A 13,415-nucleotide genomic window follows, 5' to 3' on the forward strand; every position below is an offset into this window, starting at 1 on the left:
AAATATCTTCCAACCTAATTTTCTTCTCATCCTAGTTCAAGCTTCTGAAACCTTTCCTTAAAAAATAAAATTATTGTTACATCATTAGAAAGTAATAGGAGTTTTTGGTACCCTCCCTCCTCTTGGCAATTACAGCTTTTTGACTGTTAAAAATTCTTTTTTTTTTTTTTTCTTGAAATAGTTAGGATTAGAAAGAAAAAGTCTGGGGTCATCCCCAGTCCTGGAAACATCTCTTAAAATAACAAAATACAGATTAATCTAGAATGAACAAGATGCTGAACAGGATGCTTTATAAAATATTTAAAGGCAATAATTATGATTCAAGGGTTTAATGAATTTTTGAACCCCACACTTGTCTGTTTCCTATTTTTTGCAGGAAAAGTCTTCACAGGGACTCACTAGAATTTTTGAGTACATGCTGGATTTTAGTTTTACCCCAGTGGAAACAGAATACTACAACTTATGCTCGCCGACTTTTTTTTTTATGTTCTAAGAACTATTATTTTCATGCAAAGGATATGAATAAAGTTCACTGATGCCAGTCAGTTTCAAACCTTAACCTTCTAAAAGACTAAAGTCGGTGTGCACTAAGGATATGTCAGTCCATGTAGTAAACCGCAAATGAAATATAGAAAAATTTTCTCTCTGCACAATTTACTGGTGTAACATGAGGGAACAAAATTCACAGGCTGTTACCAGCTATTTTCTCCATGTTTAAAAAGGTCAGATGGAAGAGAATAAGCAAAGAAGAATTCCTTACGGCTTAGCATGCATTCCGGAAAAATGTTCATAGAAGTCAACAAATGTGCTTAATAGTGGATTTTTTAACTTATTCACAAAAATTTTATAGGAAGAAATAATATGTCAGTGTATTTACACAGCTTACACTTAATTATACCTCTTTTTAATTTGGTGTCTTGTAAACCACACTGAACTACAAATTCACTCAATTGTCAATTAAGTCATAAGGAATTTAGATCATCAATACAGTCCTTCTAGCCCCTATCTCTACTTCAAATATGATAAAAATGCAATGAAATATTACTAGGGCTTGCTAGCTCATGATGTGTTTGCATGCATATACTAAAAATTCACAATCTGGGTTAAAAGCATGAAGAAGCATTTCCCAACACTCAAAAAATGTAGTTCTAGTAGTGACATTATTAATCCCCAAATACCTTGATGTCGCTTCCGTTTAAACACATTCTGTTTATGCGACTGCCATTTGGTCTGCTGGAATCAATCCAATAGATGAACTCTTCTCTATAGTCGAAGTCTATTGCAATCACATTGTTCAACCCCTAAAAACAGAAGGAAAAAAAAAGTCTGTTTATTCAAATGTTATAATACAAACTGTTGGATAGCATTCAGAATGCAAACTACATGGCATATAATATTCAAAATGCTTTATTTACTGAGTGAATATTTTTGAAATACTCTCATTTTCCCATACGTTACTTGTAAACAATCAGAAGATAAAAATTGTAACAGAAAAATATGGTGACAAAGAACTGTCTCACTTCAAAAATGCAGATGGCATATGAAACTAAATGAAGCTTCTGCATTTTTCCTTCCGATTATTAAAAAGAACTTTAGCACTAAATACTTTAAATTTTACTCAGTTTCTCTGTTAATCACTATCTTTGAAATTACTTTGGCAAATGAGATGACATTGACTTTATAACAATAAACTCAGAAATCGCATAACATTTCTTATCTTTATTTAATGAAAACATTTCATTATTATTTACTCAGGAATTCAAAACCTAGATGTTCTAAAAAGCATTAATTTTAATTCCCGAATAAGGAGGTTTTAAATTCTTAGATGCTATGTTATAGGCACTGTGTACAGATAGATATGTGCATACACACACAGAGGTAGTATATACATCAAGTGTGAAAGTTAGAGATCCAGCAGGCATCTGGAAGATTCCTACGGCTCTAATTACTAGGCCAATACATTATAAGCAAGAGTGGTGATGATATCTGTGGTATTCCTACAGGCTGGAAAGAGCAGTCATATAATAACAGCTTTTAATTCCAAATGGCAGATAAGAAAGAAAGGGTATTGCATTCAGATGATGACTCTTATTTTCCTTATCTGAGACTAAGAAAGCCTTGCCCCATAATCTGCTTAGCATTCTGATATGTAGCGAAATCACAATTATTCTTAATATACAAGAATGTTGTTATCAATCAAAGATGGAGCAGAAATGGTAAAAAGAACGGCCGCAGTCTGCACTCCTTTTCAAACCGCAAGAGCAGTTAAGTCCCTTATCAGCCCAATGACATTCTACTCTCAGGTAGATCAGCAACCTCCCTCATTAATGTAATTCACAGTTGTAGAGGGGATGTACTGGACTAGTCAACTCTAAAACAAACTAACAACAACAATATTTAATTGTACAGAAAGTGATGCTCGGCTTATCTGCCAACTACTACACTGTAATACTGCAAATTATCTTTTGACAAAAATGTAGAGGAAAAGAGTGATTAGGCTGCACAAACCATCATTAAGGAAAGCCCAAACCAATACAGTGTTAGAGGACCACTCTGATTTTCAAATATCACATACCCACGCACACAGTGTTTTAACAAAACCTACTGCAGCTCTGCCAGTTGTAACTGTGCTGCAAAACGCTTCTCCTGCCTCTTTCTACTACTAGTATAACGCATCTACAGATAAAACCCCAACCCAAATTCTTAACAAAGGAGATAACAGGTTATCGAATAGAAAAGGCTATCACAAATTTATATCATTCCAGAAATCAAAGTCAGTAATTTCTGAAAAATCAGCCTTATATCCATATTCTGCAATGCTGTAAAAGTTTCTTAAGTATTCAGACTAATAAAGAGGACGGACTGTCTGGTTTTAAGTGTCTTATTTTGGGTCAGTTCCAGTATTTATCAGAACATGAAGTGCAGGGAAAATTATCTCTGTACCCCTGCAACAAGGTCTAGGTCCAGGCACTAGATCTCCTCTTCACGATTTACAAGTCACTTTTGAGTCCTCCTAGCATAATTCTTTGTCTTTTCTCATGTAATCTGCTTTCAGAAGGAATTAGGGAAACCTTGAAACAGCATCAACTGCATTAGTCCGTCATCTCAAACCTGCAGTTTTGTTTCTTCCTGTTAGACATGGCACACTGTAGCCTAGGTACTCCAATTAAAAAACTAAAGTAGGTAGATATCACAGATAATGAGGAGGATTCCCTCTACCTACTCTGTCTGTGGAAACCCAAAGGATTTTGATGACTCGGACTGAAGGAAATGGAAGGCAAAGAATGTACATGAGAATTCAAACAGTTGTACTGGTTATGTATATGTGAAGAAAAAAAAAAAAAAAGCACCACCAGGGGAAGAAGCTGGCGTGTAACAACTCAAGAGATTGAACGAGCTCCTACTTTCAGCTCCTTTACTCTGAGTTTATATGAACAGCTGTTAAAATGGCAAAGCACAGATCAAATAAACAGAGAAGGGTGGGTTAGCTTCTTTGCCAGAACAGCTCTGGTATCTGCCTTCACCTGGTAGATGTCTAAGAGCGAGCTGATCCATCGTAACATTACAAGGACAAAAAGATGTCCTTATGAGGAAGACAGCCCACCTGTTCTGCTGGTATGGCTCCCTCTCCTGCTTTCAAATCTGGATGCTTTTAAAAACGTCATATTAGTAGGGTCAAAGGCCAATAGGTTCAATAGCAGAGGTATTTATTAGACTAGTGAATTAATGTGATAGGGAAAACACAGATTCTCTTCAGTGGCTGGAGCTACACGGTCTGTAACTTACTGAAGAGAAGTCCATTAAATCCAAGATTGATGAAGCTCTGAGACAATCTGTCAGCACCAACCATAAAGAAAATTTACTGTTGCTCCCCCCTTTTCACAGGCTGCTATTAATAGATATACCAGCAAAAGAGGAGAGAGGCAGTGAGATGTAAATGAGAGGTAGTCAGAAGAATTTCAAAGAACAGACTTTAACATAATGCTTGCTATGCTTAAATAAAGCCAATGTTTAATGCAAGATGGTTAATTTTGTAATTACTGCTGTGAAGACCTGAGCACCTCTCTTGTGACATTAAGATGCACAGCTTACTGACACAAGAAGTCACAAAAAGCCTGACAGTATTGACAGCCAGTAACTGATTTTCTAGTCTTTCTACAATTGATTAATTAGTACCCAAGGAAATAATGTTTTTATGAAAACATATTTTGGAACTCTAATCTGTGGTAAGTAACTACACTTAGGTGAAGCATAGAAGCAGAGCAGAAACCACTAAAAATGACAGCTCTGTATTTACTGGGTGACTTTCTCTTTCTGTAGTTTTTTTCACATAAGTTATTTTTCTCCTTTTATGGTAATTTAGAGTAATCCTTTAAAAAAATAGATTTAGCCAATGATAGAACTTCATGTACTGTAATACCATAAATCTTGGAATCGTCTGTCTAAATATAAAAAATAGATTTGGATTATGACAGTAAGTAGCCCAAATAATACACGGCCAAACAGATTTTTTGGGTTTTCTTTTGAAAACTGAAATTGTGCAAAACATGTTGCAATGGAAGAAGATCACAAATAACATAATTTTTTTAGTACATCAGAATGACTGACGAAACAACTGCCTGAGCTTTAATCATGTCAAATTCAGGTAAAATAGTAAATTTAAAATATTATAAAAACTCTGAAGATACTGCAGTTGTTCTATGGTGCATACAATGCCAATTGTAGGATGATGTTTCTGTCAGCTGCACACTTTGAAAAGAATAAAAGTATTGAGATAAACTTAGAGCATGGTACTATGGTTATACCTGTTTCAACAAAGTGTAGTTGGATCCATCAGTGCTAATTTTTCTTATTTCATGATGATCAGCCAGAATTAAGAAAGGTTCCTCATCTAAACCCCGGGAGAAAGAATATATTAGACTAGCTTTTACGTTAATTTATGGAAAATCAGGAATACAATGCTGAAATACAGATGGTTTGAAAAATAAATGTTACATGCTCTGATCAATGTTATGGATGAAAGAAATATTTAAAACATTCAAATGTTCCAAGAAAGATCAATGATGCAGTATAAAAATGAACAAAGCAATCAATTAGTATATCTTTCAATGTAATTTATTTTTTTTGCCTTTGTAATATGGGAACCATTCTGTACTTTTTTCCTAATTTAATGTCAGAGATTAAATTTGAAATATATTTCATACCACTTGTTTTAATTTCAACATTCACTTTCATGTTATCACCAAGACTGTAATTTGTTACGGTGGCAAATGAAGCATGTTTTGACCATTGCTTTTTGAGATTTCAGTACTCAGAACAGTAAAGACATAAAGAAACAGCTATCTGGACAAACCTTGATTGCTAGTTCTGAAGTGAAGCTAGATTCAGCTTTTTTTACACCTGTTCTTTCAGTTTATAAAAAAAAAAATCCTTCAGATGATGCTCAATTATAGAATCACTTTAAAACATCTCTGACACTGACATACATAATAGTAAAAAAAAACCCAAATAAATAATTTTAGCTCTATTAATAGAGACCTCAGCTAAAATAACAAAAAAACCAACCCACTAGTAATAATTAAAAATGTATTAAAGGCTTGTATGTACTGCTCACACATTCTGGCATGTAATGTGGTGTCCAGCCTACTCTGCTCTTGTACTGAATACACTGCACCACCTTGCTTGCATTTTATCTTCAACTCTCAAGACATTCTCCAGTTTTTAATGCTCCGAGGCATCCCCCTCAGCACTGTTAGTGGTCTGTGGAGACGGGCTGTAGCTCTCTGCTCAGTTGTACAGAGTTCAAGGCAATTTAAGCAAGAAATCAGCATCTGGCCAAACATTCACATGCTGGCACCTCCTTGCAGCACAACCATCCTTGCCACAGCACAAACAGCTTTGTCAAGATCACTTTTGAAGTTTGATGTATTACAACTCTGAAAAACTGTACTACGATGTGTTCCAGCTCCCCTTCTCCTCTGAGTGATCTATGGCTTCTAAATGTATGAGGGGCTTTAGTAGTAAAGCAAAAAAACAGATTCTGTTTTTTCTGCCCCCTCCTGTGTTTCCGCTGATTCCTCAGGGAAGGGCCTGAAACAGGAATATGAGGCAGCCAGAGGATCCAGTCTTTTTATCATTTAGAAAGAAAACAGAAGTTTCTTGATATTTCAAAACAAAACACAATCAAACGTTGTGTAAGACTGGAAAAAGGGAGGAGTCTGCTCAAGCCAAAGATTGCCTGCACTATGAAGGAGATCCAGCAGAACACAGTAATGGGGTTTTGTTTCTTGCCTGTTGACATTTTGCTCTTCCTTTCACTGATCCAGTGAATCCCACTCACTGAAGCACATAAAAACATCAGTGGCACAGGCAGAAGGGTGAGGAAATAACCACATTTCTTATATATCTTGAGATATATATATATATATGTATCTGTGTATTACATATAAGACTGGAGGATTCCATATGCTATAGGAATAATAGATTTTGCAATTTCTATTATTTTTTCCTGTTCCTCTTTTTCATACCAGGAAGTTTATAAGTACATTCTCATATTCTAAAGTTGATGAAACACTTATCATAAGCATTATATTACAATGTGACTCAGAAGCAGAATTAAATGATGTATTTTAACTTTCCTAATATATTTTCTAATAGTTACTAATTCAAACTTTCATAATCCAGTAACCATTCATTAAAAATTATTTGAGCACAATACATACTAAAAATAAAACTTATTACATTCAGTCATTGAATCACATTCCTATTGCTTATTGAGGTAGTGTGCTTCAAAGTCATTCTTGTTTATCTTGCACAAAAGGGTAACACAGACCATGGGGCTAAGGTATTTCACAGTATTATTTTGGATAAAACTGTGGATTAAAACAACAAAGAAAGTCACACCTGAAAGGGATTTGCAGCCATTTAGGTTATCAGGCTGTATCTCATACCCATCTGCACACAAGCACTTGTAGGTTCCGTATGTATTGATGCATTGCTGGCTACAGGGAAACCCAGACGTACATTCATCAATATCTATACATGTTTTGCCATCATCCTTCAGCAGGAATCCAGGCCAGCATTTGCACTGGGAAAGAAAAACAAACACATTCATTTTGAATTACTTATTGATTCTATTTCTTATCTTACATACTTTCTTCTGAATACGTCAGTGACATAAACTTTTCGATGCAGTCTCAGTTTTTTCAAGCAACGTTATAATTACATTGCTCTTTATACTGTTTACAGGAAGACATATGTACATTTCTTTTCGGCTATTGCTGGTGTGATCCTAAGCACCAATCCCTCCCAAATAACCCTGTAGGATGAGTAATTGTTCTTTCTTCTTTAACTGAAGAAAACCACACCTTTTCAAATATATGGAAAGGATTCTTGCATGAAAATAATGATGGATGGACTCTTCGGAGTCCTTTATTTTCAGCTGCTTTTTTGGTAAAGATATACAGTTGTTAGGGTTTTTTTCTTGAAGCGTAACATATAGTGTTCTGTGTAACACAGTAATGTGAATGAGAATTCTTGAAGCTGATTTTTATTGAGGTCTGATGATCACTGTGGCAAGCCTATCATATGCAACGTGAATGATGCAAAATACAGCTGAGTAGAATTTTGAAACAGGAGCATAGTTTCACCAGTGGAAAACTGTGTGCCATGTTCCCTCCTTTAGTCTCTGTATTACTCTCTGCAGAAGCCTATGACGTGCTTTTTCTACAGTGATGCTGCTTCAGCAAGGTTTTTGCTGCACCCAACCTTGTCTCCAGCTCTCTAGTCAGTGGCCTCCTGACTAGGACACCTTTAGAGCTAAGCTATGTTGGACAGATATTACACAGTTCTCAGCAGGTCAATATCATATTAAAAAAAATTAAGTGTATGGGGGTGCAGTCAGGGTTACTTTACTTTAGGGCTAAAACACCCCCCCCCAAAAAAAAAAAAAAAAATCTCTTCTATTCTCAGCTTCTATTTACAGGTCAGAGGCTAGGGTTTCCATAATACCCAAAAAGTATTCCTCTCGATGACTCAAGGCCAAAGAGAAGATTCAGGTCATTCAGGAAACACTACCACATTCAGTTTCATTTTGCAACAAAGACAATTATACTTCATTTAAATATTTCTGTAAGTCTCTCTGACTTGGAAGAAAAATTGGAGAAAACAGCTACTCCTGTTATTCACTCCTACAAGTTTTCCTTTTTCACAACTGATTTTCAGCAGTCTGCATACAGCAGTATGATTTGTTGTGTTTAAATCATTGTATGTGCCTTTCCATAGACTTAAAGTCTCCATTATACCAGGGGTTTTTTTTTACATAATTGGCAATTATTTGCTTACTGGAAATAAAAATTTGAATATTCTATGGCAGGTAAGCTACTACATTACAAGGAAGTACAACACAGTGGAGTTTTATTATAATCATGCAGTAGTTAAGAAACAATTAAGAATTTGCATTATAGTACACCACATTTTGTAATTATTCACCTTGTATCCAACAGGAAGATCCTGACAGTCTTGAGAACAGCCGCTAACTTTCTTACTGAGACATTCATTAACGTGGCAGCTTTTCTCATCAGATCCATCACTACAGTCTTCTTTCTTATCACAAACATCACTTTGAGGAATACACTCACCATTTTTGCACATAAAAAAAGAGCTGTTACATGACTGCTCTGGAAAACAAAAAAGAGAACACTGCTTGGTGTGGTCTATTAGTATTTGGGATGCACTTATCAATCAGCTGCAATGTGTGCATGTGAGATGAAACAATTGTGTAAAAATTGAACATTCATTTCTTACTGAAAGGATTGTAATCCTTTTTACTTCTCAGCATCTTCAAAATGTATTCCTGTTCTGGAAAATGTGTGGATACTTCAAGTTATTACTCCTTTCTACGCATTTGTTTTGATATAATTGAGAATCCTCTACCTCTGCACAAAATATTGTTAGTTCTACAGTTTACAAACCTTAAAAAGCATGGCTTCTCTCCCCTGTGGATGCTGAGGTGTTCAGTAACATGACTGACTGAATTCTGATGCAGCCTTTGTCTGACGACACACATAAATGTTCATTCCAGGTTCTTCAAATCAGAATCAGAACACTTAAATGTAAGGCAGGTACGTTGCCTTACCTCAAAGCAGATGTGTGATTTTCATCAAAACTTGTATAAAGGACTGGGCTACTGTGCAATAAAGTTCTAAGATCTAGTCAGAATCTAGATCCCATTTGGTGTTCCAGAAAGGCAGAGAATAGAGTATCACATGCACATCAGGATTCACCTACCTCTCAAAACCCAGTCAGACCTTGGCAAACTTGTCCATGTAGCACAATATATCAATAAAAACAATCTCATTTGTTCAGTAATTTACTAATAAAAATAAACCTGTGTTTATTATGTGTAGGAAGAACAACTTTATGCCCCCTTTTGTATGATCTACTTCTGTGTAATGAGTGTATTAAACATTTTCAGGGCAAGCTAGAGAATTATTACATTAATATAACCTTATTGCAGTCCTAACAAATTCATGCATTAAGGAACTAGTAGCCATCTTATGCCATAGGAACTGGTGACTCCAACTGTGTGAACTGAGGTTTTGGGTGCACAAGACTGCTGATATGTTCTCCTTGCAATACATAAGGAATATCACCATGAAAGCACTGGAGATTTAAGCTACAATCTTTTATGTTTGCCTTACCATGATTCTAAGCCATCGCTTTCCAAAAAGAAAGGTCACACATGTTATTCAAAAAATTCAATACAAACCTGAACTTTTGCATTTTATGTTTATAGGTGCTTCATCAGAATGGTCTGGGCAGTCAAAATCACCGTCACACTGCCACTGGGAATTTAACAGGCATCTTCCATCAGCACAAGTGAACTCCCCAGGACGACAGCGACGATACCCTAGAAACAGAGCAATCAATCATTTCATACTTTGCTTCATATTTTCAACGTAAAATTTTGCATATACAAGGCAATATAAGTAAAAGCATCTTTTGTTCCATAGAGATACAAAGCATTACACGCTTATAGATGAGCATCTACCAACAAAGACAGAAATCAAATGTCTCTTACACAGTACAGTATAGTCATGAAACAATTCCCACATAACTAAAACACTTATGCCACATTCAATCATAAATAAATATTTCTAGGTTTAATTTCACTTTTTGCTATTATTAGTAAACAGCCTTCTAACAGATATTTTAGAAATTACCATATCCAGCAAATACTTTTGCGATATGCTTATGACTATATGCTTTCCCTTTAAAACATGCAGAACATTAATTATTTTAACCACACTAAACATGCACTTTCTAAGATAGCTACAAAATATATATATTTAAAATTTTTAAATTTTCAAAGTTAAAGTGGATTTCTAACAGAAAATTATAAAATATCATGAAAAAAGGAAACCACATACAGTTGCTTCTTAGAGGACAGCTGTTTAACCTAGAGTTCAAAAACAAGAAGCAGTAGAAAAATGTAGAAAAGCCAGCACAAAATTAGCTTTCTCTATTAAATTTTGGAACATGAAAGATGAAAAACTCCTACAGGGGAAATCACTTTCTATTTATAGAAACCTAAAACATTAAACCAACTATTAAAAAAATTACGTTCCTGTCTGGGAAAGAAAAGTCTAACTTCTCCTGTACTCTACGTGTATAAATTCTGCCTCAATCTGTAGTCATTTAGAAAAGCCTTGAAAGCAAGCCTTGATTTAGTTTAAAAATCAATTAAAAATATGAATATGGTTAAAAAGTAAAAATTATGTAGCAACACTTGTTCTGATTATGAAGAATGATTTTGCAACTTTTTTGAAAAAATCCAAATTATGCTGGATTAAGTTTAGCATTCTTTCCTCTTAGAAAAAAACCCGCAGATTTTAAGATCAAAAGATTTGATGCTTCCAAGAAGTATTTCCAAATCATAGTACCTAGCTTTGATTCCACTGTGAAGCTCTGAACACATGAAACGAGCACTGCTAAATTTCAACACTCTAAAAGCAGAATGCTAATATTGGTCTTTTTTGTAATTACTGTCTTTCTTGCTATCTAGTAGAGCTTTTTTTCTCATAGCAGATGGAGACATAACATTTGACCATGTGGGATGAGGTACAAGTCTACATCAAGAGCTTTAAACCTCTTTTATATCTTTAGCTGTCCTTCAGAAATATGTTAACATACTACTTTGAAAATGCAGTATGTTATTACATCGATTACAAACATTACTTGGAATTCAAATAATTCTGTGGTGTCCTGAAGATATTTTTTTTCTCTCTTTTTTTACATAGATCATGCTTGAGAGAAGATAGGCTGGTTTGATATGGAAAAAAAGGTGAAGCGTTTTGGTTGTCTGAGACAACTCAAAGTGCAAAATTTTACAGACCAACAGCTTTACCACATGTCTACGGCATTTTACGGCATCATCAGAAAGGTTATTACAAATGTGGAGAACAAGGGCTTCTACTTAGTATTGCCTCTGCTCTGGATGACAGGACAAAACCTGGAAACTGAAACAAGAAAATCCTTCCTATTCCTTTATTTGACTTTTGTTTAGCCACATGAACAAAGTTTTTGATCTTCTTGATGAATTTTCATATTCTTGATTAGAATTGCTAATTGTTTATTTTCAGGATTATATAATGGAATAAAAACTTGCATCAAAGAAATCGTGAAGGATTAGAATGATTGTGAACTTCTAAAATCTGTTTAGATGTCAGTTCTGATACAAGGAAAAACTGGTTACCCCAGTCACCAGTCCCATTTTTATATTATATACGACTAATACTCTGGAAAAAACAAGAAAATATACTAATCAATGATACAGATGTAGAAAACACCAAACCCTAGATTTTTAAAGGGATCCCCTCAATTCAGTTTTTAGGAATATATACCAATCCAAATTCCATTCCATTCAGTAGACTGGTTGCTGAAGAGTGTCTTTTTTTTTTTTTGCTCTTTCTCAAGGTGCAAAAGGTCTAGCTCTAAAATCTAACAGAGCTATAATCAGTCTCCCTAGTTTGCAGTCAAATCAGAAATGATAAATTTAAAATCTTGGTGAATTAGGCAGGGTTTTTTTACATCCTCACAACACCTTTAAAAGTGCGGTTTGGAATTTGATTCTTACTCTCTAAGAGTAAGTTCCCTTTCTCATAAAGGAATGTAAACCTTTCCTAAAATTACAGTATAACAAGTTTACCATACTAGTCACACACTAAGGTGCGTATTTGATTACCAGCAAACAGAAAATTGCATTGCATCAGTGCAAGACATAACAAATGTTGCTGTAGATTTCAGCTTACTCGGTAGAAATTAAATAAAGCCAGTGCCCGAAGGCAGGTCCACACTGCAATTAGATTAGAAGTTTGTACATCCTCTGCTTCTGTTGCTGTTTCATCCTTCTGTCTCTCTCCAAAAGTCTGTCAAACTATCACTATTTATTTGTCAGTATTTTAAGGGGCTGTGGATGTATATGATGATATAGAACAAACAAAATACACCAGCAAGAAATTATAAGCACGCAGAAGAAAAAAAAAAAACAAACAAAAAAAGCACTTATTTCCCAAGTTTGTGGCTGTTTAGTTCTAAATACTTATTTAAGAATCGAAGACTGCTTCCACGTAAAATCTGATCAGAAATGTTCTCCTACTCCAGCCACCATTGATCATACAGTGCTAATCAGAGGAACAAACCCACAACAAGTCACTTTCTGTAAAGGGTTCTGGCACCCATACACTATTACTAACAGAGGAAATAATTTAGTTTCAGTACTGTGTGGATTGATTCTCACCTTTTGGCCACAGACCCTAGCTAACCGCCTCTGTGTAAGCACATAGCGATGCCACTACAACAGCGTGTGCTTGGAACCTGGTCGGGTGGGTGCACCAAGTGGCTGCCTGGCTGCCCTCCAGGAGCGCTCCAAGGAGAGCTCTGTAGCAGCAGGCATGGTGCTAGTAACCTTGTGCCCTGGGCCGGGGCAGAAGACATGTGTAACTGCTCTGTGCGTATCTGTGTGCTCAGAATTTCGGGGGACCAATTATAAAAAAAATATTTAAAAATATGTAAATTCTATCAACATTTTGCAGGTGTGATTTATCTACTGCATCACTGCTATTGATACTGACTGTAGACTTCACCATTTTCCAATTATGTATCTGCCATTAATAAACCAATAACCTGCTTTGATCCTGATTTGGTTTAAACTACATGAACCGATCCATTTTTCCCTGCAACAGCTTATCGTCACAAACTGCTCCTTTCAAAACCCTATGTAGGTGACGTAAGTGAAAAGCAAAAGGTGTTTTCTAGGAACAGTGCATTAGTTCCCTTTTTTCTTCAAAGATCCAGAAGTCTACGCTGGCAAGTGGTGTGGCTCAGTAAGGGAAAGAACAGCAAAATGAAACAGC

The 13,415-nt window shown here is 35.4% G+C and overlaps 1 protein-coding gene across 1 annotated transcript in view; it reads right to left on the reverse strand.

Annotated features, from left to right (window-relative positions):
* Positions 1 to 13,415, reverse strand: part of LRP1B (LDL receptor related protein 1B) — a 471,012-nt gene that overhangs the window by 114,610 nt on the left and 342,987 nt on the right. Inside the window, exons 52-56 of the mRNA XM_027793849.2 lie at positions 9,770 to 9,910; positions 8,491 to 8,678; positions 6,904 to 7,087; positions 4,806 to 4,891; positions 1,179 to 1,301 (exon numbers count right to left, since the gene is read on the reverse strand). Coding sequence (XP_027649650.2) covers positions 1,179 to 1,301; positions 4,806 to 4,891; positions 6,904 to 7,087; positions 8,491 to 8,678; positions 9,770 to 9,910 — 722 coding nt within the window. The remainder of the gene's footprint in view (positions 1 to 1,178; positions 1,302 to 4,805; positions 4,892 to 6,903; positions 7,088 to 8,490; positions 8,679 to 9,769; positions 9,911 to 13,415) is intronic.

The sequence above is a fragment of the Falco peregrinus genome, chromosome 8 (assembly GCF_023634155.1).
Source record: "Falco peregrinus isolate bFalPer1 chromosome 8, bFalPer1.pri, whole genome shotgun sequence".
NCBI classification, from domain to species: Eukaryota; Metazoa; Chordata; class Aves; order Falconiformes; family Falconidae; genus Falco; species Falco peregrinus.